The 27,420-nt window shown below is 42.6% G+C and overlaps 1 protein-coding gene across 6 annotated transcripts in view; it reads left to right on the top strand.

The window, feature by feature from the left end:
• The window catches only part of LOC137539177 (CUGBP Elav-like family member 1), a 93,240-nt gene extending 66,137 nt beyond the window's left edge, over window positions 1-27,103 (top strand). For 3 of the 6 annotated variants that reach the window (XM_068261691.1, XM_068261686.1, XM_068261687.1), the window contains 10 exons: window positions 3,506-3,640; window positions 3,739-3,818; window positions 4,146-4,304; window positions 5,820-5,922; window positions 6,123-6,251; window positions 8,293-8,403; window positions 9,908-10,096; window positions 13,097-13,240; window positions 15,221-15,387; window positions 23,798-27,103. In XM_068261691.1, coding sequence (XP_068117792.1) covers window positions 3,506-3,640; window positions 3,739-3,818; window positions 4,146-4,304; window positions 5,820-5,922; window positions 6,123-6,251; window positions 8,293-8,403; window positions 9,908-10,096; window positions 13,097-13,240; window positions 15,221-15,348 — 1,178 coding nt within the window. In that variant the 3' untranslated portion in view covers window positions 15,349-15,387; window positions 23,798-27,103. The remainder of the gene's footprint in view (window positions 1-3,505; window positions 3,641-3,738; window positions 3,819-4,145; window positions 4,305-5,819; window positions 5,923-6,122; window positions 6,252-8,292; window positions 8,404-9,907; window positions 10,097-13,096; window positions 13,241-15,220; window positions 15,388-23,797) is intronic. The other 3 variants (XM_068261690.1, XM_068261688.1, XM_068261689.1) reach the window with 3 other exon arrangements.
• The last annotated feature ends 317 nt before the right edge of the window (window positions 27,104-27,420 follow it).

Below are 27,420 nucleotides of genomic sequence, written 5' to 3'. Positions count from 1 at the left end.
AAAGAGAAACTCCAACCTAGAATTGAACTTTATCCCAATCAGTAGCTAATACCCCCTTTTACATGAAAAATATGCTTTTCACAAACAGACCATCAGGGGGCTCTGTATGACTGATTTTGTGCTGAAACCCCTCCCACAAGAAGCTCTGAGTACCGCGGTACTCTGGGCAAACTGCCACAATGTAACAAGGTTCACAGACAGGAATTAGCTGTTTACAGCTGTCTCTAACAGCCAAAACAGCTAGGAGCAGCTACATAACCTGCCCACAGTAAAAATGTCACCATGTAAGAAATGTCAGAATGTAAATTAGGGAGAGGAAAGATTTTACAATGAGCAAACACTGACTAAATCATTTATACATAATTATGGTAAAAAATGAAGCACTTTTTTTTTACTACATTATTTTCACTGGAGTTCCTCTTTAAGCAATGATGCTGGCCAGCTTCCCTGTTCGCTAGTTTTTTTGGCAGTTGGACGTTGCAACTGCCATTGAGGTTGCAACTGCCATTCACTAAATGCTTTTGAAAATACATAAGTCCTTGAGACTCCCCCATGAAGAGATGGACTAGTCCAAAACCTGTCGCTTCTGTCAGGTTTCTACTACCTACTGTAAGTGACAGTAGCATAGGAGAAAAGTAATTATGGCTCATTTTACTCTGGCAAAAAAATGTACTTATTTGTATATGTTTGCACATATTTTAAATGTTAATATTTTCAACAGAGTGCCCCTTTAACCAAGCCTTATGCTAGGTACACACCACTTTTCAGGCAGATTTACCTGCTAGATTATTTCTAACATGTCCGATCTGAATTTCGATTGATTTTCTGATGGGTTTCCATAGAAGTGAAAGGAAATCTATTGAAAAATCGATCGAAATTTACAGCGGACATGTTGGAAATCGATCTGGCAGGTAAATCTGCCAGAAAATTGTATGGTGTGTACCTATAATTAGGCTGCATCTAGTTTGAAGTTTCTGAAACAATGACCTTTATTCAAAATTTGAAACTGACAACACGCATCAGTTTTTCTGATTGATTTCTGGCAGATTTGATCATGTTTGTCAAATCTGCCAGTAACCTGTTGCTCCACCATCTCCATTTAACTTTCAATTGACTTGCGGTTTATCAATCCAATATCTGACCAGGGATGTTGGGACAGTGAGGGATGGATGCACTGAATGAAACGATAAAAAGCTTGCAGCTCGACCGATGCTCAATAGATTTCTGCTAAAATTTGTGTTGATTGAGTTTGACGTATATGGTAGAGATTGAATTTGAATTGGACAGGGATTGATTGGCTAGGTGTATTGGGCCATATACTGTAAACTATCTGTGTAAAGCTTATGTAGTACAAATCTGTTATCGGTAGATTTACAGGCCTCAGGGAAGAAGAGGAATACTGGATGTAGTAACATAAATATTTATCAAACTGCCTTATCTACATGCCACAGTCTTTCACCTGTAGTGCCACCTGCAGGTGAAGCAGAAACACTGCAGGTGTGTAAGGTCACCTTGATAACTGATGGAATAAGGATCTCACTGCAGTCTGAATAGCAGCCACTAGCAGATGGGATCCCCTTTTTCTCAGTTACTTTATAGACACCTGGGCATTAGTACTTTTTCACCTTATGGACTTCAGTCTTGTTGGTATATTATGATTAAAAGCAGAGCTAAGGAAGATATTGCACGTTTTGTGATTAACCTTTTTTTTTTTCTAGTATTTTCAAATTAACAAGAGGAAGCTTTAAAGCAGGGGTCAGGAACCTTTTTGGCCGAGAGAGCCATAAACGCCACATATATTTTAAAATGTAATTCCATGAGAGCCATACCATATGTTTCAAACTGAGGCAGTGCGCATGCGCAGGGCTCTCGTCCCTGTAGCCATGGTGATGTGTATACAGTTGATCCGCCGGGCAGCGGAAGTGTCACACACGTCTTCAGCTTCTCTTTAGTTTTAGCAACATCAGCAATTTTCCTGAGACAGGAGAAATGCAGAGTAATAGCTTGTACAATTAACTAGCTGACTTGGGGGTTTATTCACTTAGTAGGACAAGATCCCTGCACTTTGGACCAATAAGCTGCTTGTCAAGTAACAGGCAGCCTATTGGGCCAAACGAAGTGCAGGGGTTTCGTCCTACAAAGTCACTGGACCTGACAGGGTCCAGGGTGGGACAGTTGGAGCGGTTGTTCATTTTGGAGGGAGTGCGAGTAAGTTAGTAGTGCATGCTATATCAGTAGTGTGCCTACTTTGAAATTTATACTTGCGCTGTCACACTAAGCTGCGCTACTTGAGCAGTGTAGCTTAGTGAATCAACCCCTATGAGCCAGATGTAGCCATCAAAAGAGCTACATCTGGCTCCCAAGCCACAGGTTCCCTACCCCTGCTTTAAAAGGAACCTTAACTGAAAGGGGGGTAAAGAGTTTCACTTACCTGGGGCTATTACCAGCCCCCTGCAGCAGTCCTGTGCCCTCAGAGCCGCTCTGGAATCCTCCGGTCCCCCGCTGTCACTTAGTTTTGTTTTTGACGACTCACCAGTCGGCCGGCCGCCCTGCGTATTATTGGACGCATTCTCTATTGCAATTAGCGCTGTTGCGGACCGCAACGCGTACAAAAATATGCGTTGCCGCATAGATAGGCGACAACCCCCGTTCAGTTAAGGTTCCCTTTAACTTCATAGGGGCAGTTAGCTGTCAATGGCCAAACCACTATTTACTGCCTTTTTGGACAAGCCCTTACTGTGCAAACACCAGAAAGTTCTTTTCTCACAGCTGGAAACTGTTGTTTCTATTTTCGGGCATAGTTATGCATTCCTGCTTGAGATTTAAGTTTGAATTAGAAAATAACTTTTATAGTACTGAAATTCAGCATCTCAGCAATATTTAGTCACATTTCACTTTAAAGGAAACCAGAGACGAGTCTAAAAGTTTTATACATACCTTGCGCTTCTTCCAGCACGGATCACTCCCGCGCCGCCGTCCTCAGTTTCTTCCTTGTCGATACCGGGTCCTGTAACTTCCTCTAGTCGCAGCCAGTCTGCGCAAGAGAAGGGCGCCCTCTATGTACCTCTCCGGCATCTGGCTGAAGTTACTGGATGCGGTACCGAAGAGGGAGAAGACTGAGGATGGCGGCGTGGGAGCGATCCGTGCGGATGGGGCTGGAGGAAGCCCCGGGTATGTAACATTTTAGTTAGACTCGCCTCTGGTACACTTTAAGCCAGGGGTAGGGAACCTCTCCAGCTGTTGAACTACAAATCCCACAATGCATTGCAGGAGTCTGACAGCCACAATCATGATTAATAAAGGCAAATGCATGCTGGGATTTGTAGTTTCATCACAGCTGGAGAGCCAAGGTTCGCTACTGCTAATCTAAGCTTTGAGGTGAGCTCAAGACAGGCTGAAACCTTTGTTCTTGAGACTATTCGTCAAGCAGTGAGGTACCCGTTCCAGATTGGTGACTGTGTGTAGCAGGTTTGTATGACCTCTCCTTGGTTTCTTTGCCTTACAGCCGTGGAAGACCGAAAGTTATTTATTGGAATGGTGTCCAAGAAATGTAATGAAAACGATATCCGGGTCTTGTTCTCTCAGTTTGGACAGATAGAAGAATGCAGAATCCTGCGAGGCCCCGATGGGTTGAGCAGAGGTAGGTGGGACTATAGGTCGCCTGTGCTGGCTTGGCGCTGTGGAATACCTCGCTTTACAGGGGACACTGTTTCAGTCATTTTTTATTTTTCTCTTTAGGTTGTGCATTTATTACATTTTCAACTAGGTCAATGGCACAGACAGCAATCAAAGCCATGCATCAAGCACAAACCATGGAGGTGAGTTACGGGAAGCTGACCTTTTGGCGCTAGTTCATTTTAGGGGACCCAGCAGGAAACCTCAGTGGCAATCCGGCTAACGTGATTGGGTGGATGGCACCTTCTCAAACTGCTAGGTTTCCAATAGGTGGTTAACTACGCCCACACTATTCGGCCAATCACAATGCTTTGTGATGCTGTGACTGGAGAGCTGTTCCCTATGAGGTTTCCAGCTGGTTCCCCTAAAGTGAGCTAGCGCTGCTCTTATAGCTGCTGCCAACCACTTGGTGGGCTACAGGAGTTGGTCAGGTTCTGTATTAATGATCTGACTTTGCCGTTTCCTTGCAGGGATGTACCTCTCCAATTGTCGTTAAGTTTGCAGACACACAGAAAGACAAAGAACAGAAGCGAATGACACAACAGCTCCAGCAACAGATGCAGCAAATAAACGCAGCCTCTGTGTGGGGGAATCTAGGACTGAACAGTCTGGCACCACAATACTTAGCAGTAAGTAGTGCTCGATCTTTACTCCGGTTTGCAGTGCTGTTCACCTGGCAGAAAGCTGCTGTGGATGCCTGCTATGTTTTGGGCTGGACATGCAGAGTGAGGTTTAAGATGAACAGGCTCGAGAGGGATTTTCTACTTTGGAATTCAAATTTTCAGTTAACAAATCTGAATGGGTTTGTGAATGCTACATTGTTTCATGATGGGTTCTAAACTTAACCAAAAAGCAGCTGTCTGCACCCTCCTCCCGGTCTGCTGCCACACCTCCCTATTAGAAGTTGATTGGTCATTCCTCCAGCTGTCTGCTTACTTTCTTCTCCCAGTCTGAAGCCACATCTCTCTACTAGAGGTTGATGGACTATTTTTCCAGCTTTCTGCTTACTCCCTCCTCCTAGTGTGAGGCCACACCTCTTTACTAGAGGTTGATAGGCTATTAGTCAAGAGGGAGGCAATGATTCAGACTGGGAGGGGCTAAACAGCTGAAGCATTGAAGATATTTGAATCAGTGCAGCAGGTGTTTTCAATTGACTACACTAAAGGTAACAAATTATGAAAATATTTTTTCATTCTATAAAACATTTTGCTGGAACCCTGCTTTTTAACTATAGTTAATCAAAGATGGTCATTCCCACCGGCATAAGCTCAGATTTTTTTTTTGCCTTCAGTTCTATGTAGTATTCAACCACCTCTACATGTTCAGTTCACTCCTGCAGGCATCGACAAAACATAAGAGATTGATGAATTCTGTTATAAGAGTCTAGTTAAAGCCCCAAAGTAGCTATTTTAGCTCAAAATATTATAAAAAAAATATTTTACACATGGAATAGTACTATAATCAGGAAAATGTGAAATATTCCAAGCTCCCTGCACACTTGTTTCCAAAGCAGGTGCTGTAGGGAACAGCAGCCTTAGTGGACACTCGCTTTGAGTATTTATTTTCTTCAGAATTCATAAATCCACTCCACAGAACTGTTTTTCTATTGCAGTGTGTGCTGGTTCGGTGTCACCTAACCCTTTATTTTTGCTGTGATTATTCAAAATACAATTTTTGATACTTGTTTTATCCTGTCTAGTGACTGACTGCCCTTTGTTTAAAAGATATAGCAGCTGTTGCCCTTCTCCGCATCGATTTACTGGCTCTTGTATACCATTCCACGGGCCAGGCACAGTGGACACCCCTCATTCAACACCCTCTAACTCAGGAACGGCACATCGAACCAACACGGGGCATGGTGCAAATGAAAGCCAAGACTCTTGGCTATCCAACAATATGATTTCCAAAGAGGGCTAAATATCATTTAACCAGTGGGCAGTCAAAAGTCGGTAGACTGGATATTATGCAAGTACCACTTTTTTGTTTTGTTTTGCGGTTTCCGTCCTGGTTTCCTCAGCCCCTCCCCCACTCACACTTAACGTTTTCTCGTCCACCCCGTGGATGTCTGTGGTGTGTAGTGACTCTCCCCAGACCGGACCGAGCCCTCACTCTCCTTCTTGTTTTTGTTTTGGTGTAATGTCTAGCTTTATTTGCAGCTCCTCCAGCAGACAGCCACCTCCAGCAACCTCAACTCCCTGAGTGGCCTCCACCCCATGGGAGGTGAGTACTTCACCGACAGTACATCAGGTGTGTGCGCTTTTTATTTTACTTCTCTACCATCTATCCTTCCTCTCCTTTTACCTGCTTAGAACTTCACCCATTGATAAGTCAGTGATAAATGTTCCGTCTCCTTTTTCTTTCAAATTAAAACAAAATATGATGTAAGCGGAGTTGGCGGTGAATGGCTAATGCGTGTGGCGTTCTCTTGCCTATGTTGCGTGTTTCAGGACTCAGTGCCATGCAGATACAGAACTTGGCAGCTTTAGCAGCTGCTGCCAGCGTTGCACAGAACCCAACCAACGTGGGCTCAGCACTCACTACTTCCAGCAGTCCCCTCAGCGTCCTGACCAGTTCCGGTGAGCTTACTCGTGTTTCATGTCTCTTGTGTCCTTTGCTGGACTGTCTTCTGCAGGTTCTACTTTGCGGCAGGCATTGTGTCAGAGGTAGAAGGGCTTGTGTCAGTAAACTAACATTTATAAGCCAGGTACCCACGTGAAGATGGATCGGGGATCTGTGCTGACAATCCTTCCCCGATCTACCTTCACAATCGCACAAACAATGGGAACAATAGTTTTAACGATTGTGGTAATATTTTCGTGGAGGTCAATTGGAATCTGAACGATCGCTGCATATCGTTAAACATTGACTTCTCCTTTAACAGTTACACAATATCAAACGATCATTCGTTGTGAAAAAATCTCTCTGGGTCATGGAAAAGTTGCCACAAAAATTGCATTATGGGTACAAACCTGTAGAGTTAGAGGATCTGTAATGTTAACAAAAATTTCCTCGGGGGGGGGGGAGGGGGGTACTCGCCTCAGGAGGGGGAAGCCTCTGGGTCCTATCGAGGCTTCCCCCCGTTCTCCTGTGTCCCATGGTGGTCTCGTTGCAGCCCACTGAACAGCGGGCATGTCAATATTTACCTTCCTGGCTCTAGCACAGGCACAGTAGCGGCTCTCTGCTCCGAAATAGGCGGAAGTAGTTGATCCCAGTCGGGTCCACTTTACTGCGCAGGCGCATGTCGCCTGTGCAGTAGAGCGGACCCAACTGAGATCGGTTATTTCTGAGTGGAGAGCTGCAGCAGTGCCCCCACTGGAACAGGGAAAAGTAAATATTGCACAGCCTGACAAAATGGCTGTGCATTCAGTGGGCTGCAGTGAGGCAACCATTGGATGGAGGGCCACGGGGGGGGGGGGGGGGGGGGGGGAGGGGGGTAGGAAGCCTCAATAGGATCCAGAGGTTTCCCCCTACCGAGGTGAGTACCCCCTAGGGGAACTTTTTTTTTTTATTTCGTTTCACCTCCGGTACTCTGAGTTTAATGTCTAGATAATGGTGGTTGTTACATTGAGAAACAACTGTAGTGAGAAGAGTATGGAGGCCACCATATTTATCTGCTTTTAAACAGTATCAGTTGCCTTGATAATGATGGTAGCTACCAGTATGTAGGTACTCGTAATTTAAATTAGCTCCGCCTGTTGGGGGGGGTGCGGTTACTTATGTATGCCACAGCCTATAGCCGATACGGTCCTTGTATCTCTACTGCTTTCTCCTTCAAACCCGGAAGTAGAAAGTAGTGTCATTACGTGGTGACATAGGTAAGTAAACCCCCCGTGGGCAGCGCTATCTCATTTAAATTTCTATTATGAGTAGCCACATACTTGTAGCTACTTTTTAGCTAACATCACTATGCCTGGCACCCCTGCTGCAGAAGTGGCTGCAGAAGTGGCTGCAGAAGTGTCTGAATCACTCCAGAAACAAGCATGCAGCTCATCCTGTCAGATCTGACAAAATGCCAAACGCCTGATCTGCTGCATATGCTTGTTCTGGGGCTATGGCTAAAAGTATTGGAGGCAGAAGATCAGCGGGACAGTCAGGCAACTGATATTGCTTGAAAGGAAATGTATCCGCTTCCACACACCAGATCAAACCTGCTTGAAAATATGAATTGAAATATCAGCCATAGTTCCGTGTGTATGTGCTTTCGATAACCAGTTAGAATTCTGATCGGAATTTCAATAAATGGCATACATGTGTATGTTGGCTTTCTTGGTCAGATCTGAATATTGATCTGATCACTGGCTTGAATAGGATGTGAAGTAAGCATTGCATGGTGTGTGCCATGCTTTAGTGTGGTGTTATAGTCATGCATTCGTTTTCTGAGCTGGAAGATTTGTGCTCTGTGCAGAGCTGAGCTTCTGGAGCTGTGAGGTAATATCCCTGCCATCTGCCTTCTCAGCAGATTAATATATTCTGTTAGGCCTGCAGAGTTCCTGAAGAAACTTCTCTGTGGCTGTCTCTAGTGAAACGCCCGACTTTCTTTGTTTTAACTTAGAAAGTTATTTGACATGTTTTTATGCTGCTTGTGTCACTTATTTCTTCCCCCCTCCGTACTCGTAGGATCATCCCCCAGTTCAAATAACAGCTCCTCTATGAATCCCATGGCTTCTCTTGGTGCACTGCATACTCTGGCGGGTGCCACCGCTGGCCTGAATGTTGGCTCTTTAGCAGGTAAGTTTACATTGTGGCTCAGAGGAGCTGATGTGCAAAGGGAACTGATGACAAATGTGTAACAGTTGCCAGAGCAACCAATTATAATCCTGATGTCATTCATCAGTTCGGACTTCAGTGTTTGTTTAAATCATAACCAGAAGTATTGATACAGATCGCTATCTGACCTCTTTCCTCCTACTTAAAGGAAACCTAAGATCTTAAACATAGGTGTATTTATACTTACCTGGGGCTTCCTCCAGGCTCATGAGGTGGGTGGGCTCCCTCGCCATCCTCTCCGGCCACTCCATTGTCTTATCACCACCAGTAGTCTCGCTGGCTGCTCTCTTCTGCGCATGCCTGTCCGCGCGCCCTGGCGGCTTGCGCAGAAGCACACGACAGGCCCGATTACCAGCGTCAATAAGAAGACAATGGAGCGGCCAGAACGAGAGCCCACCCACCTCACAGGGCTTTGAGGAAACCCCAGGTAAGTTTAAATACACCCGTATTTAAGATCTCAGGTACACTTTAACCACTTCAGGACCATAGGCTTACACCCCCCTAGTGACCAGGCAATTTTTTTTACAATTCAGGCCACTGCAGCTCTAATGCCTCGCTGCAGAGCCGAACAACTCGGCACAGAGTGATTTTTCTACCCCCCCCCTTTCTGACCACCAACTGAGCTTTCGGTTGGTGGGCTCTGATAGCTGCTGGGTTTGTTAACTTTTAAAAAAAATATTTGTTTTTTTTAAATAGATTTTGCCATTTTTTTTTTGTTTCCCACCCTGCCTTCCCTCCCCATTGCTCGCCCAAAGTATGTTGTAATGGTACGTTCTCATCGACTGGTTAGCAGTGTGATGGGTCCATTCTCATAACGCAATGCATGCAGTGAAGCACATTTCCTGCCATATGGGCCACATCGCACGTATAACATGCAATGCAACTTTTCTCCTCCGTAGCAATCCCGTTTTTTACAGGGAATACAACACTTCTACCCACTCTGAACGTAGCCTATGAGCTTGTGTCTTAAAGGATACCCGAAGTGACAAGAGATAGACATGTTTGTACAGTGCCTAGCACACAAATAACTGCTATGTTCCTTTTTTTCTTTGTCTGAAAGCGTTAAATATCAGGTATGTAAGTGGCTGACTCAGACAGGAAGTGACTACAGTGTGACCCTCACTGATAAGAAATTCCAACTATAAAACACTTTGCTAGCAGAAAATGGCTTCTGAGAGCAAGAAAGGGGTAAAAAGAGGAATTTCTTATGGGTAAGGGTCACACTGTAGTCACTTCCTGTCTGAGTCAGGACTGAGTCAGCAACTTATATACCTTATATTTAACTCTTTCAGGCAGAGAAAGAAAAAAAAGGAACACATCATAGTTGTTTGTGCTAGGCACTGTACAAACCCATGTCTATCTCATCATGTCACACGTCACTTCGGGTATCCTTTAAAACTTGATCTGAATAGAAGGTTCTCTTTTTGATAATAAAGATGTCTTCCTCCTCTTCCTCCTCCTCTAGGGATGGCGGCATTAAATGGTGGTCTTGGCAGCAGTGGTCTCTCCAATGGGACTGGTAGCACAATGGAAGCTCTGAGTCAGGCATACTCCGGAATCCAGCAGTATGCTGCAGCTGCACTGCCGTCACTCTACAACCAGAGCCTGTTGTCACAGCAAGGCCTGACTGCTGCGGCGGGGAGTCAGAAGGAAGGTGAGCTTTGTGTGGGGTTTTGGGATAAATCAAGATATCAAAGGGAACCTGAAGCGTAATTTAAATTTGCCTAAGGAGAGTGCGTTCGTACACTCACACATGCGCAGTATGGAGCAGCCTGTCTTCTGCAGCACTCGGGCTCCTGAAGCCTCCCAAGGCAGGAGACTTAGGGCCCTTTTCCACTATGAAATGTGATCGCGATTCCAATCGCGATCGCAATCTCGTTTCAATTTCCACCATGCGATTGCGATTGAGCTACTATACTCATTATAGTCCAGCTCAATCGCATACAAAACGCGGCAGGACGACGATTGCGCTTTGACCAAAATCGCATCGCAATCGGATCGCACTAATGGAAATTGCTGCTGCAGTTTCCATTAGTTTAATGTACCTTGCGATTTGCGATCAGAAGCAAATCGCAGGCTAGTGGAAAAAGGCCCTTAAACGGAGGAGACAGCACTGGAATGAGACCAGGTGAGGAATGGGAAGGCTCTATAGGACCCAGAGCCTTCCTTCCTCCTTAGTAAGTATCCTTTTTTTTTTTTATTTAAATTAGGCTTCATGTTCACTTTAGGGCCTGTGGCTGGTGTAGACTTTCTCCACAAGTTCTCAGAAGCACTCTTACAGAAGTGATGCCACATTTGATACAATCACTGACAATCAGCCAAGAAAGTAGTATTGTAAACCGTGCATTGCTCCAACTCTAAACCAATAGAAATCTGAGCTGGCTTGACCCGTAATGGCAGTAAGGAGAATGAGACGGTAAAAGGATGTAGTTATAGACTTAAATTTCTCTGGATATAATAGATGAGCTAATGAACTTTGATAAGTGCACTTATTCTTTAAAGCAAAAGTCTAGATTGCTTTCAGACTGCCGGTCTACATGCATCTGGGCATTTGACTTGTCTGTGCAGAAGTAAATAGAACAGTGATGGCACTGCTTCCTGCTTCCTCACTGCTAATTTATATGTTCAGTGATGGAAATACATTAGTTATTGTTTAGGCCCTCATTTTAAGTCCTTTTACTTGATATAGGTATAGATGATTAGGGTTTGTAACTTTATTGTGATAGTCTTCCACAGACATCGTCATCATCTTATTGGACGTCCCTTTTAGGGCCTGTACTCACTGAAAATCGCCAAGTGCGAACGCAATGCGATTTTTGAAATCGCATACGGTGCAATTTTAAAATCTCATGCTTGCATTTTTGCGTTTTTCAATGCATTTGTTTTTCTTGTAACTGGTGATTGGCTAAATGTCCTTCAGCAACAAGTTGCAAGTTCTCCTGGGATATTACCTTAAAGAAAAAAAAAAAAAAATCATTGCGTTTTTTTTGTATGCCTTTTTTTTCACACCCAACGCTCGGAAGCACAGCAGTCGCTGTGATTGCTTTTTCCTAAAATTGCATCGCAGGTCTACAACGGTTAAAATAAATCTAAAAAGGAGAGATTTGATTGGCTGCTTTACCACAGGAGAGGTAAGCCAGTGTAGTGATTATAACTCAATTGTAGATTTTAAGACCTGTATTGCACAAAAAAGGTAGGCTTCAGACTACGCATTTCTTGGGTTCTTTCCTGCTTCATCAGGTCAATATAAACCAAAAAAGTGTCTAGGAAACAGAAGTTTAAAACAAAGTATAAACAAGCACTCTTAATATGTCTACATATGCTGTGGTAAGCAGACCACACTTCTGTGCAGTCTACGTTTTGTTTTTCCTGGAGAGCAGATGTTTCCCATGTAGGCTGTGGGTGAAACGCATCTGCTCTGGACACCAACAGGCCCTTCGGAGCACAACTACATTGTAGCGGACACTACGCTGACTATTCGAGGTCTGATTCAAGTGGGTATCTAGTCTCTTAAGCGTACCTAAACTGACAATCAATGTGGTTAATCATATGGAGCTGTACACTTTTTTTTTTTATATCTTATACTGTGCATGTGTAGTATGCTCATGTACAAATAAGGAAAGTACACTGATTTTGTGGGGAATGTCTTGGTGGAACCATATTGCTTGATGAAACCTGTAAAGTTGAAACTGTGTCCTTCTCAACACCGCCACTGGCTGTGACCCTCTGACAGTTCATGGCCATGCTCCCCTTCCTGAACTATTATGGCTGTGCCTTCACAAGAGCACGGAGCCGCTCACAAATGAACGGCTTTGGCTTACTGTGCATGCACAGTCGTACTAACGCAGGCGCTCATATATGAAGTAGTGTGACCGTGTTCTCAGAAATGCTCAGAGGGTCCAAGTGCAGCAACGGTGGGGTTGAAGAGGACATGAGAAAAAGTGATGCACAATGTGCAGGGAAGCACTCTACTGCATTCTGCTGCCGCACTCCTCTCCTCCTCGCTCTGGTCCTGCTTCCATATGGGGGGGGGGGGGGGCAGTAATGCAGAAGTACCACCCGACCAGGAGGGAGGATCGAATCTGTATTGTGGCAAGCGGCTGCAGTGTACTAGGATATCTGGAGATGCAGATGCTAGAGGAGCATGGCAGCAGGATGCGGTAAGAGCGGACCCACTGCAGTGTAGCTTAAAGGGGTTCTGTGGTTTTCTTTGTTTTTTTTAAACAAAATAACATAAAACACCCCTGCACCATAGAAGCGCCAGGTTTAATACCCCCCCCCCCCCCTCTGGTTTTTGACCGCTAAACCTAGGTGCATCTTAAATACAGTATTTAATAAAACTTTTGGCTTCTTCTGTTCACTGGCTGTGGACCCTGCTCTTGCTTTTTATTCAACCATTGCTTAGATTAATTAGCCAAGCTGTTCAATTGGAACCTTTCAGGTGACAAAGGGACATAAATCCAACCCTTAGCCAAGCGTACAGACAAGGGATCAAACACCCGAGTTCAACCAAATAGGATGCATTCCTCCTTCCTAACACCTTAGGAGAAAGCTATTGTTTGAGGCTATTTTGAATTGCCATGTTTTGTAGGTGCATTTTTAGTAGTTTGTTTTTCTTCCTTACCCATCTACATTGCTATCTGTTGTATCTTAGGTCCAGAGGGAGCAAACCTCTTCATATACCACTTGCCCCAAGAGTTTGGTGACCAAGACATCCTGCAGATGTTCATGCCATTTGGAAATGTTGTGTCCGCCAAAGTTTTCATCGATAAACAGACGAACCTCAGCAAATGTTTTGGTAAGCTTGTTGGTTTCATTGGCCTCTGAGAAGCCAGCCTCATCTTGGCTTTCTCTTCCACGTTGCTGTATGTTTTTTACATGTACAGAAGAGATTTTTTTTTTTAAGCGAAGGGGTTGATACCATCTGGAAATATTTCCAGACCTGCCAAGAACACGGCTCATGGCATCGCAGTGAAGATCTGTGTGATCTTAGTTTGGCTGCATTGTATTTAAATAGAATCAGAGGTGGGGTTCTGACAATGAAATCCGCATACAGTGGCTGGGTCTGCTTATACAGCCCAGCCTCTGTTGTCATCCAGATACCCCCTAAGCCCCCCAGTGTGTCACAGCGGGCTGTGTTTAACTCTGTACTGTCAGTCTGCTGCTTCCCCCGCCTCCTGCATAGCTCCAGTCCTCGCCCACGTCCCTTCCCTCCCCGCTGATTGCCTCCCGCGCGGCTGTTATTTATGGGTGATTGCAGAGCGCAGGTGGGGGCTTAGGGGGGGATCTGGATAGCAACAGAGGCTGGGCAGTATAGGCAGACCCAGCCTCTGTATGCGGATTTCATTGTCAGAACCTCACCTCGGGTTCTCTTTAATGATGCACTGAACAGTTGGCTTCATATATGAAAATCTTTAACCAAAAAGGGGAAAACCGGACCTCTCACAAAGTCCTGTCATTGCATGTAAACTTTTTTCGAAGACCAGTTTAAATGTTAAATTTTTGTATAGGTTTTTTTTTTTTGTCAAAAGCAACATAATTTGCTGCTTCAAATGCCCACTAAAAAACAAAACTTTACAGACAAGTTCTGCAGTGCTTGCTGATCCCCATCGACAGGAGTGTAGCTGGACAGTTTGGGTAGTTTCTTTGCTATGCTGCTGTTCCCAGTCATGGCTGCACTTATTTAAATGCATCCCCTTAAAGGATAACAAAGGCAAAAAAATTCTTAGAATGGGGGGCACAGGTATGTATAGGAAGCAGTCTCATGCCCAAGGAGAACCCCCATACACCTCTGTCCATCTGTTGTCGTGTAGGAGCAACCAGAAGCTGCTTCCGGGTCTGCAGCCGTGCACAAGCGCTAGGCCCGGTGGTGCGTGTCATTGATAACGCTATGGGAGAGTGATCAATGACGCGCTGCTGTGCTTAGCGCTTGTGCACTGCTGCTGACCTGAAAGCAGCTTCTGGTGGCTCTTTCGAGAAAACGGAGGGGGACAGAGGTGAACGGGGAAGACATGGGCATAAGGACTGCTCCCTATACATGCCTGCTCTAATCATCTTCCCCTTGGGTATCCTTTAACATCTCACTGCTGTACCCAAGGCTGACACCTCTCTTGCCTTTGCCTTCTCAGCCAAGCCATAACAGTCTGGATTTCCACAAAACACCCTGCTGATCAGCTCAAACTGATAGTTAAAGCACATTGCTGACACCATAATTGTGCCATCCTTATGTAGTAGAGGTTTACTTTAAAGCACACCTGAATTGTTGGGAAAAACAGGTTACCTCAGTAGTGGAAAGCCTCTGGATAGTTCAGAACATACCCTTTCAGTCTACTGATCCAGCGTAGGGAGCCTGTTCACCTATTCGACTGTGTGCAAGGGGAATAGGTTTCTTCCGGCCACACTCAAGGCTGTGGATGAGCGCATCTGTACTGGGAATGCATGAGTAAGGATATACTGGGCAGATTGTGCACAGATGAAAGTCCATGGCTGGAAACCTAGTCGAATAGTTAAAGAGGGTCCCTATGCTGGATCAGTGGGCTGCAGGAGGATTCAGGAAGCCCTTGGACTGTCCAGAGAACAGGAAGACAAGACAAATAACATTTATATACTGCGCTTTTCTCCTGGTGGACTTGAGTGCCAGAGCTTCAGCCACTAGGGCACGCTCTATAGGCAGTAGCAGTGTTAGGAAGTCTTGCCCAAGGTATGCTACCTCGAATAATCTAGGAACTGTCCATATTTTTCAACCATTTCTCACCTATCCTGTCTTTGTGTTTGGCAGGCTTCGTAAGTTATGACAATCCAGTTTCCGCTCAGGCTGCTATCCAGTCCATGAACGGCTTTCAGATCGGAATGAAACGTCTGAAAGTCCAGCTTAAACGCTCCAAGAATGACAGCAAACCGTACTGAACTTTACTGCCCTGGGGAGTGAGCGAGAAGGAAGTTCTGGTAAGTGTGGGATGGAAAGGCCAAAAATACCAGGATGTGTGGCTGGAGGAGAGCACTTAGTAAGAACATACGACTCTGCTGTCTCTCAGCAGCCCCGAAGCATCTCCGTGTGCTAAAAGCCAGAAGCCTCTTTCCCTCTTAAGACTCTGGGTACAACTCTGTCGTGATTTCTTTTTATTTTGCTTCGTATGGAAGAACGGCTCGTACTACTTGTTCCAAGTGTTTTATTTTGGAGTTTAGGTGCCATATCAGTGAATTATTTTTTTTATGATTATTTGGAATTTTTGCTGTGTTTGTACAAATGTGTGACAAGTACCAGTGCCAGAATCCTTGGAAAGGGAGAGAAGAGCCCCTGCTGTTTTTTGGGGCTTTCAAAAGCCTTGAAAAGCTCCTATTGGTCTGTCCTGCGCTCCACTTGCTATTGTCCCGTGCTCCACTTGCCATTGTCCTGCGTTTAGACTATCAACAAAGATTGACTATCTGACCCTTGGTCCATTAAATGCACAATGCATGTTTACAAAGCACAATATAGGTATTAGTCAATGACCGTAGAGCTTCTCCGTAACCCTTGTTTGAAGTGAACCTGCGACATACCCGAGCAGGCCCGTTGTAACCGTAACGCACCTTGTAGTATCCACATGCACGACAATCCACACTAATAGTCTCTCGGCACCTCTTCAGCCCACCCGCTGCAGTCTGTACATAAAAGCTTTATCTCTCGTGACTCTGGTAAAGCCCATCCCCTTCTGTTGCTAATAGTCTACAAAAACAATCAGAACCTCGCTAGAAAGTAGTAGAGGCATTGGACTGTTAAAAACCAGTTTCTAGGAAATATAAAATCTTCCCCACCAAATATTTTATACTGAGTATTGCTATTCATTTTTACTTTGACTTGCAACCTTTTTTGGAAAAAAAAGTCTCTGCTTCTCTTAAAGGTTTTGAATCCTGCAGTGAGTAGAACAGCCCTTGTCTTGGTTTTTCCTTTCACAAGCAGAATAAGCAGTTGTGGGGTCCTTTCACACTGTACAGGTTGCCTTGCAGCAAGATCGCAACAGTGCAGAAAAGTTGGATCGCACATTAGACTTTTTAAAAAGTCTAATTCTCATTCTGTGTCTAGTCCCGTGAAACTTCATGGAATCCATTGACTGTGGTGGAGTTTAGCTGGAGGCCATATCTTCTTGAATGTGTGTATAGAAACCAACCTAGGGTTATGCAGCCAGCAATGTTTTTTTGTCATTTGTGATGGGGTCATCTTTAAAAGGACGGTGAATAGCAATGATGTGAAATTTTTATTGGCTGATTTGTAGTTTTTAGATTTGTCCAACCACTTAAATGACATTTATTGTAGCTTTGGACTTTTTATAGCTTGTTTCAAGTGTCTGTTTTCATTGTTGAGCCAACTGCTTAGCTGCTCTGTACAGTAGGAACTTGGCGGAACTCTACCAGACAAATGTAAAAATAAAAAGGCCCCATATTTGTAAACGTAAGCAATATTGTGGTATCTAACCATTATGAATAGTAGACCGCAACGGCCTTTACTAGTAGGCTCGCTGCCAGGATAGTTCAATGGAGCTAAAATGATAGTGCCATCAGAATTCTCTACTCTTATTGTCTTTGCAAACCTTATTTTTCAAGTTTTATTTTGGAGGGATCTAATAATGGTGAGCTGGGTAGGTGTATGGAAGATTTTCTAGGAAGTCAGAGTTAACACCAAGGGCTTAAGGGGTATACACTCACAATTACTATCACCTGTAATTTCCGGGGCCAAGTAGTTTGTGACTTGTACAAGCACATACCGATGTGTGGCGAGGGGACGACTGTGGCACGCGATGGTTGCATAAAGAGGGGAACAATGTGCTTGTTGCTGCCACTTATGGCATGCCAGATCTTTAAGCATTGGGGCAGCTGTATACATGCTAGATAATTGTCCTTCCCGACCCCAGTCGGCTGCCTTGGCTGAGTTCACTCTAGTGTATACAAGGCTTAAGACAAAATCTATGATGGTAGGTGCTGTTTTGTGGAATAAACCACTTTAACGTAATTAAAATTTGGTTGCATTGTTCAAGCTTTGGTTTCTTATGTGTTAATTCCCCCATAAGCTGTGCTACATTAGTTGTATTTACGGTTTATACACTGCCCAGGAAAATCATTAGGTTGAATAGCGCAGCCGTGAAAGTAGCTTGTTCCCCTAGTGCCAGTGAATGGTGCAGCCCAGGTAGTAGCTTGCTCCCCTAGTGCTGTTGAATTCTATGGTTCCGAGGGATGCTGCTGGTGCCCAATGGTTTGCTGGGCTGAAAGATCTGCAGTCATAAAATATCCCTCCAGATAAGCAAAAAAACTTTGATTGGGAATTGCATGAAGTCTCATTAGATTGTTTCAGAATAACATTTCAAATTTTGAGTGTCTTCAGTTATTTCTTCACATCAAGTCTTAAAGAGGAACTCCAGTGAAAATAATTTAATATAAAAAGGTGCTTAATTTTTACAATAATTATGTATACATGATTTAGTCAGAGTTTGCTCATTGTAAAATCTTTCCTCTCCCAGATTCACATTCTGACATGTATTACATGGTGACATTGTTACTGTGGGCAGATTATGTAGCTGTTCTGGCTTTAACAGACAGCTATAAACAGCCATTTCCTGTGTGTGTCATTGTTACATTGTGGCAGTTTGCCCAGAGTACCGTATGGTACCAGAGCCTCTTGTGGGAGGGGTTTCAGCACAAAATCAGTCATACAGCGCCCCCTGATGGTCTGTTTGTGAAAATCATTATATTTTTCATGTAAAAGTGGGTATCAGCTACTGATTGGGATAAAGTTCAATTCTTGGTCGGAGTTTCTCTTTAAAAGATACCATGCCTCTGTGTTCAGCTGTCCAACTTCCTGCATTTGAAGAAGCCAGAGAGATGCAGGCGAAACAGGTTGCTTAGTTACAGCTCCAAAGATTCTCATTCTCTTTAAACAATGAAAATGCCTGCTTATTAACATGCCCTCCTTCACCTACCTAAAATTAATTTTAAACTTAAGCCATGACACACAATAACTAAAAAGACTGTTTATAGCAATCTTTTAATTTAGGTAATAACTATGAAGAAAACTAGTTTCAATAACTGGTATAACAATTCCATATAAGCACAGCACAACAATTTTTCCTGTCTTCAGACATTTCTAATACAATCAGTTGGTAATAAGCACAAATGACACATTTTGAAGTACAACTTTCTAAAACAATCAGTCTTGTTATTTTTGTAAAGTGTTTTTTTTTTTTTTTTCAATTTTTTACCAGACTTGTAAATATTTACAGGCAATATTTTTCTACCTACCGACATACATGGCAAGTGGGGCAAGGCAATGGCAGATGACAAGGGGGAATTCTCTCGAATGTTCTCGGACTGGCGTCCGGTGTTGCGTAGTAGAATAGACAAGTATTTCATGTGCCTGTGTGTGTATGTACCCTTTAGTGCATACTTACATACATGTATCGTGACATGCTGAAGAACTGCTAAAACTTGAATATTGTATACTCAGAGAAAAACAAAAAGTGTTCAAAGTTTCTTTTTTTTTGATTTGGTATAATGTGAAACGTATTGAGGCTTCCAGGCTCCTGATATGATCTTTTATACAAGTGTATAAAAAAATCAAACTGAAAAAAAGATGATTGAAGGAAATAAGCCTGTTAGAATGACATTTCTATATTTTTATAGAGGTTTTATACAGCTCGGATGAGTGAGCAATATTTATTGCCTAAATTATTTCAATGGGAAGAGATTTTGTAGAATTCGGAAAAGACAGTGATTTTATTTTGTGTTTTATATACAGAGTAACTCTCTGCATTGTTTATAAGGCATCTTTTGGTGTGTTTTTTTGTGGGGGGGAGGGGGAGCATCAGTTTTGCCCAGCAGAGAAGCCTGGGACATAAATGTGAAAAATAGTCTCTTCCTGACTTGTCATTATTCTCTACAGCCCAACAGGTTTGTTTACTTGCGGGTTGCACAACTCTGCTTTTCAGGCCTTTTAATAAGATGGTTAGCTGGACTGTAATGGGGTCCACATCAACCCCTAAGGTGCAAGTCCAGCTGGACTGTAATGGGGTCTGCATCAACCCCTCACATTTTTAAGTCCAGTCTTTCTGTGATTATGGAGCCCTCGCATGTAAGTCCGGCCTTCCTGATTTGCAGCACTGCCATGAAATGTAGAGAGCATTAATCATGTTGCCTATTGCTGTTTTTTTTGTTTTGTTTTTTTTTTCCAAATTTCTGTGGTGGCAACGGCTAAATCCACCCCTAAATTAAACTGTTTTGCATGAACATTTTTGTTACTGTTAATTATGAGATTGGTCTTAAGGTTTCCATACATGAAACAATCCATTTGTTAATTTAATCAGAACAGCGTTCAAAAAATGTAATCTCTGCATGCCAACTTGTTTCACTTATCAGTGCATTTACTCATGGAGCTTCTTAGTATGGGTAGTCCCCGGCTAACGAACAAGATAGGGACTGTAGGTTCGTTCTTAAGCTGAATCTGTTCTTAGGTCAGAACCTTGGGCCATCTCTGTCCCCAGTTCCTCTTGAACACCCAAATCCCCCCCCCCCCCCCCCCCCCCCCCCGCCTCCAGTGTCACCTCTACCCTCTGTACCTGCTTATACAAGTTTAAAAGCCATTTTTTCTTTGAATTCTTTAAGATCGATTTTCTCAAACTACAAGTTCAATTTGAAAATTTTTTTGACTTGTTCCCATGGAAACACAATCCATGCCGTTCGTATTGGCGGGTTGTATGTCGGGGACTACCTGTACTCTAAAGTGCCAGAGGATATTAAATGCATTAAAATGTCTTCTAAGCACTGTCCATGATGAAGCCCTGTAAGAACTGTTGTGGGCCTTGAATTCGATCATGTCTTAGGGCAGGTGCACACCAGAGGAGTTTTTCTGAGCGGTTTGAGTTTTTGAAACCTCCTGCTAATGTTATCCTATGTGTCTATGCACACTGGAGCGATGAGGTTTTGTAAAAAAAAGAAAACCCATAGCATTACATTGGGAAGAGCTTTTGAAACCTCTAGCGTTTGGGGAGCTTTTCTGGTGTCTCAGCCCTGAATGAGGCAAGCCTGAGCAGGCTTTGTGTGGCAGTTTCTGGATGACCGGTGTTTCATGTCCTGGTTTTCCTAGTTGTGTACACTTATTTAGCCAGTTGACTGAAGATGATGTTGTAAGTTAAACTTACGATGGCAATAAACCCTTTAGGTTAATGAATCTTTGCACCAGCATTAAATGGATGTTGATCAATGCGTCCAATAATTATTTAGATGTCAGTTAATGGCTACCTTAATTCAGTCAAAAATGGCCGGGTTTAATATGACCAGTTGGATTGCTAAGGGTATGGATCGCCTTCAGTCCTGCAGGATGCTTTGTAGGGATGGTCAATGAAATGCAAATAATTTCAAGTTCATGCAGCATTATGCAAATTTATGCAGCTGGAAAATGAACCAATCAAATCTCGTTGAGGTAAAATTAGATTGGTCCATTTTCAATCTGCATAAATGTGCATACAAAATTTGCGCAATCCTGCATTAACTCAGAATTTGCATCTCAATGACCATCTTTAGTGCTTAGTATGTTTTGATCACTTGTATTTAAAAAGTAAACAGTCTTTTAGCAGATTTTTATTGTATGCAGATAATGTTCCCCTTTTTTAGAATAACAATTTTGTTAGGTTGAGGTAAGGTACTTGATAGAACTTGCTACACAAATGGTGGTTTTGTCAAGAAATAAACCTCTAAACCACCACCACTGCCATCTTTTATAGCCCCTTGATGGGTGCTCTGGTAAGAATTCTTGATGAAGCCACCCCCATTTACCATGTGTGCTGAGTTTCCGCTGAACCCTCAGCATTTGTGTATGAGGCTGTCTGATCTCACCTACGTCATTTTAGTTAAACCGGTGTGGGTACATTTGATTGGTTCTTGCCAGAGAGCATCATGGGCAAGTATTAGAAGTCATGAAAGCCTAGAAGTTTAGGTTTACTGGTGTTTAGAAGTTCAATTACCCTTGTTTTAGATAATTACCTCTGGAGAGGGAAGTCTCTGGGTCCAAAGTCTTTGTCAGCCTTTCTCTGCCAGGCTGTTCTAGCGCTTAGACCTCCAAAGATCGCCCCTGCGCAGTAGCTCAGGCCTGTTTGGGCTCTGCCTTTTCTTACGAAGCCCAATCGGGTCAGTGCAACTGCGCATGCGTGAGCCGCCTACAAGCACCTTTTTGATGGTTTTGCAGATGGCACATCGCTGAAACGGGCCAGTGGAGGAAGACAGGAGAAGCCTCTGGAAGGCTCAGAGGTTTACTCCTCCCGAGGCGATAACCGTTTTTGGGCACTCTTTTCCCCCTTCAGGGTTACTTTAATGCAGATGTTTAGCAGTTTTCAACTAGTATTTCACCGAAGAGAAAAGGCTCACTGCAGCTCAAGCACTTCTAAAGGGAACCACAGGTGATGGGGATATGAAGGCTGACTTGTTTCTTTCCTTTTAAATAATGCCTTTAATACTTTGTTATAGACTCTGAACAAGCATGCAGATCAGATGTATATGACAAATATGACAAGATTGGCTGCATGCTTGTTTCAGGTGTGTGATTTAGACTCAGCTGATCAGAAAGCAGAAAGATCAGCAGGACTGCCAGGTCTAGTTTTAAAAGAAAATTAATATGGCAGATTCCATTGTCTCACACCTAGGGTTCCTTTTAAAGACTTGAGGGAGAGTAGATGGGAATTATGGAAATTGAGTACAGTTGGTGACCGTTTTTTCCATCTTTTTTTTTACAAAATCTCCTATTGCTTGCTATGTATTAGAATTTTTTTTTAGTGGTGAAAATAAACTGAGATATTGTATATATTCTCCTTTTCCTAAAAATGTTTTTTTCCCCCCCCACTGATATCCCACTGTTTTATTTTGTATTTAAATCTACCTTTTGTTTTTATGGTTTCTCGGTCTCTGCTCAATGACACATTCATTGATGTATGCCAGAGCAAAATCTATGATCTTTTGACCCTTTTTATCTCTTTCCTGCTCTCAGGAGCCATTTTATGCTAGGAAAGTGTTTTATAGCTGTAATTCCTTATCAGTGAGTGTTATGCTATATAGCCCAACCCAACCCAGACAGAAACTGTCACTCACATACCTGATGTTTAACTCTTTCAGGCAGAGAAAGAAAAAAAGGAACACAGGCTAGTTATTTGTGTGCTTGGCACTGTACATATACACATGTATATATCATGTCACGTGTCACCTCGTGTACCCTTTAAATATTAAAATTGTAATATTTCTGATTTTCCTTCATATAAGCTTATGTGTGAATGGCAAAGGTGGCATTTCAGGCTGGTGGACTGGTTATTGTACATGTATGGGGGACCCAGTCATTTTCCATTGATGTTGAAAGTCTGGAATGTAGAAGTCTGAAGAGCAGAGTTCATTTTTTTTCCACCCATTTGCAAATTTCTTCCTGACACGTTGTTTCTAGGAACTTGCAATCAAGTTGACAGGTTTCCATTGGACATTTTAAAGAGCCTTTGTAGCCAACGACTGGGCAGCCTGTCTAACACAGCTGTACGGAGGAACACCATTTTGTACCATGAAAATGGTTGTGAAGATGCTTCCTGTGTGTTGCCAGATACAACTTCATGGGAAGAAAAATAAACCTGCAGCTGGGTGGATCAGAAAAACAAAACATAAAAACAAAAAAGATGCCTAACCACTTAAGAGGTTTGCAATACAACATTTGCTTGTTGCCAAACTGAGCAAATAGTTTTTGTAATTTTTTTCTTTTTACCTTGGCCTTAGGAAAGGCCATGGGGTTGTTATAGGACTACTGAGAAGAGTGGTTCTATGTAAAAGGGGGGGCGGGGGGGGGGGGGTTACCACTTGTCACGTCATCTCAGTTAGATTTCTGAAACTATTTGTGCCATTCATAGAGCGTAGATGTCATCATTGTTTCAGAGGTGCTAGTAAATGTGACCACAAAAACACAGTGTTTACATGGAGCGGTTTGGGTTTTTGTCGGTCTTCACTCTGCCGCTCCTGTCCCATTTGTGTTCGTGCGGGTTGCTGGGCTTGACTTCTTCTACTGGGTTCCCTTTTGCATGGTGATTCTAGTCTCTAATTTTATGTCTGTCGGGTGTTGTGTCCCTCCCAGATCCTTTCACAGTTGTGTGTACATGCGTGTGACATCATGTTGTCTCCCTTCGAGACGCCGAGGTTCACCAAGACTAGTAACTTTGGTCCTCTGTGTCTTTGCATGTCTACCAAGCTAGGCCCCCGTGTCTAGCTGTGTCCTTTTTTTTGTTTTTTATTTTTTTTCTCTCTGTGATTTGATGTATTGCGTGTAACTCAGTGCTTCTCCCTGTTTCTCTGGTTTGTTTTTGTTTTCTAGATCCCTTCCTGCCATTTGTCCATCATTGTGCCTCTAAAGCATGTCGGTGTGGCGTTCAAGTTCATCGTCCAAATCCTTGTTTCTTCAGCTTCTTTGATGCTTGAACTCTCACCTCTGAACTTGTGTTGACCTTTTTTGATGCTAATGTGTATATTTTACCATGTTGTTGTGTTTTTTTTTTATTTTGTTTTGTTTTTTGTTTTTCCCCCCTTGTGTGTTGCCAAATTGGCTTTGCTTCAAAGACTACGAAGAGGGACACAATATTTAAAAAAAAAGAAAAAAACCTTGCATTTGATTAAAAGTATATATAAATCTATTTTTCTAGAAATTCATAAAATAACCACTTAATTTTGGGACGATACTTTGTACCTATTAATCTTTTGAGCAGGCCTAACTGGCACACTGTTTAATATTTGTCCTTTTTGTGTTTCTACCAACCACAATTCAGTCTTTATGTGCTCTTTCCTTAGGGAGGGCGGGGCTAATCTGTGTTTTTATTTTTTAACTAAACCTTTGTAACTAATTGGAATCTCTCCGTAAGAGTCACATGTTGCTGTTTACAAAGATATAATGGCTTATGCTGTCATTAGTTAAACAAAAAATGTTTTATACAATATGGAGCTTAGCAACTTTTGTATTCTATGGCCCCTCCCCTGAGCACCTTGCAATTATCCCAGAATTTGTGTTCAGCTCCGCCTAGTAAAATTTATTTTCCTTTTGAAATTGCTGTACCAAACTTCACAGCAAAATGTGACCACTTTTTGTTTTCTCCTTAAACTGTGCCAAAAAATTAATTCTGCCTTGTCCTGTACATTTCTGTCTATCATCTGTGCTCAGTTCAGTACACACAATATTGCCCCTCTAAGGGGTTCACTGAACTCATAAATGTTGTGTTTTAGAGGTAAAAAAAAGTACAAAGCAGGGGTGTAAACATCATTTTTAAAGTTGTGTAGCTGTTTCCTTTTAATTTTTGTAATTTTTCTTTTGTGTGACTAGATGTGCAGTATAAGGTAACTTGTGTATTCAGACTGCACTGTGGATTCCCGCCCCCTTCAAGCAGGGTAGCTGTGCTGTGTAACAGTGTGGCATTCGGTTGGCACCACAATGATTGGATAACCGGTGACCTTTTTAAGGTATTTCAGAAGCTACAATCTGATAGTTGCCTTAGAACAGTCTGTTTTTACAGGCTAAGGTATAGCGCTGTAACTCTACAAGGGATTGTGTTCACAAACTGGAGGTCCGCTGCCCTATAGTACCAACCGTGAAAGAGAGAACCTAATGGGTTGGTTTTTGGGTATCGGAAACCTTACGGTGCTACAGTTTATGTTCAGGAGTCCTGCTATCCTCAAATTGAGGATGTAAAAATTGAAATCTATTTTTTGCTTTGTGACATGCTATAAGAATCTGGCACCTTATGCGTTGCTCATTAAAAGGTTGGTCCACTCTAAACCTAATAGCTTTTTCTTGCCGTGGGTTCCTAGCTCCACCTATCTTGACCAACCTCCCAAAAGCTACTCACGGTCTAGACTATTAAGGTGACTCCATACTTGTCCAGGTGTCTCCTAAGGTTAACGCCTTCATTTTCAGAGTCTGAAGACGTTTGTCCATATAGTGTCCCGTTATTCCTCTTGTTTAATCAAAACCCTCCCTCAATTAGGTTCCTAGAGCAAGAAATGCTTCTTGGCAAAGAGCCCAGCACGCATATCTATATAGCAATAGTTGCTAAGATTGTTTTGATGGTTTTGGGAGACAGAATTCTAACATGTAGCTTGAGTGAAAGATAAATGCAGTGCAAAGAATAGGCAGAGCTAAGAACTCCAGTACAAAGGTGACCTCCCGAAGAGTCTAGAAGATAGTCTAGCCCACAATCTTCTACTCATACCTAAATGTCAACAATGGGTGGGGTAAGAGGAATTTATTACTATAGTGGACCTCTGATATCAAGTGACTAGACTGTGTTGCCTGTAGCAAACAATTATTTTTTCTTTCCAAATGTGCCGAAAACAATTATATTGTCTGGTCTTCTACCAGACACTCTATAAATGTAGGCCTGCATTGTCACAATAGGTTTTTTTTTTTTCCTGTTACAGCTGTGAGCCAGGGTTTGTCAGTGTCCCAACTCAAATCATTCTGGGAAATTGTCTCCAGCCTTTTCCCAGCTCACAAGGAGCAGTGCTGTGGTAAATTGGCCACACTTTGGTGCTTCTTTGTCCACAGGGTCTAACCCAAAGTTGACTTGCGCCCAGGAGCTTTATAATGAAGCTCTGTTACACTTATATTTTTTTTTAATTCTTCTGTGAGGCAGAAATTCCCATCGGTGCAGTCTGACACACAACTCCTATGTAGGGCTGCTCACAGCATATAGGTCCACACAGAAGGGCATAACTCCTTCTCTTCCTCACGACCTGTCTCTTTAGTGAAGCTCAGACTTCTGAAAACATCCTTTCTGGATCAAATTTAAATGCCAAAAAAAAGGCTTTCTTCTGACTACTTTTTAAAAACAGAGTTCTGTGGTGATTTTATGCCTTGTCATAATATTACCTCAGCCTTCCTAAATAATATCTGCCTGCTTTTTGTGAATAATTCTATATAAAGTTGCAAAAAACAAAAAAACACAAAAAAAATCTTTTGGAGACAAACCTGTGGGCTTTTTTATTGGTACAAATTGATTGTAGTTAACACTAGGATTTTGTACAGTTTTTTTGCCTTTTTTCTACTAGAAAACAATGTAAAGTGATTTATTTCACAATGTGAAGTCGAAAAACAAAATATACGAAGTTGCCACTATATGACCAAGATGTCCTTCTGTGCTGCCGTAATAAACAGGACTCATAAAATCTCCACTATCCCCTCCTCACAGACGCTATTCTTAAATGTCTTGAATTAAATTTGTTGTTTTTTTTTTTTCTGATTTGCAAAGCAAAAATAGTTTTTGTTTTTGTTTTTTTTTTCTTTGTTTTTTTGTTTTGTTTCTGTGTGAAAAATTGTGTTGTAAAATGTAGAAACTATGGATTTTCTTTAATGGTTTAAGAAGATAAAAGGTAACCACTACTGCATAGCTGATCGCTGAGTTTGTGGATTAAAATGAACTTCTGTTTAAGTTTGAAACCAGTGTGTCTGTGTTAAATGATTAACCCTTTGTAAACTTTATTTTCAAGACCCCCTCCCTTCTCCTTTCTCGGATATTTGCCGATGTTTTAATTGTGCACAAACGTTACACCAACATACACGCAGTTCTGACTAGAAGTCATTTTGTAAACAGTGTGGTACCTTCCTTTGTTTGTTTGCTATTAAACTGTTTGAGAAGATGGTGTGTTGCATTTATTTAACGGCTTCAAGGGCAAAAGGAGTTGAGAAGGTAAAATCGATGAGTCATGGCTTTGCTACTAATATTTGTTAAAGCCATGCCCATGTTATGTTTTTCTAGTCCCATGTAGGCAATCGGTGGGCAGAGCATGTATTCATGAGGGTATAAACTTCTTGATGGAATCACTCTAAAGCAAATCTGAAGGAAAAAAAGAAAACTTATGATAAATTGTATGAGTAGTTCATTCAATTTCTAGAAAAGGAGTAGCAAAGAAAAGTTTTATATTTTTATTTTCCGGTACAGTATATAGCTTTTC

This window comes from Hyperolius riggenbachi, chromosome 11 (genome assembly GCF_040937935.1).
Source record: "Hyperolius riggenbachi isolate aHypRig1 chromosome 11, aHypRig1.pri, whole genome shotgun sequence".
Lineage (NCBI taxonomy): Eukaryota > Metazoa > Chordata > Amphibia > Anura > Hyperoliidae > Hyperolius > Hyperolius riggenbachi.
Note: the sequence above shows the minus strand (reverse complement) of the source record. Positions and strands in the feature narration are given on the sequence as shown.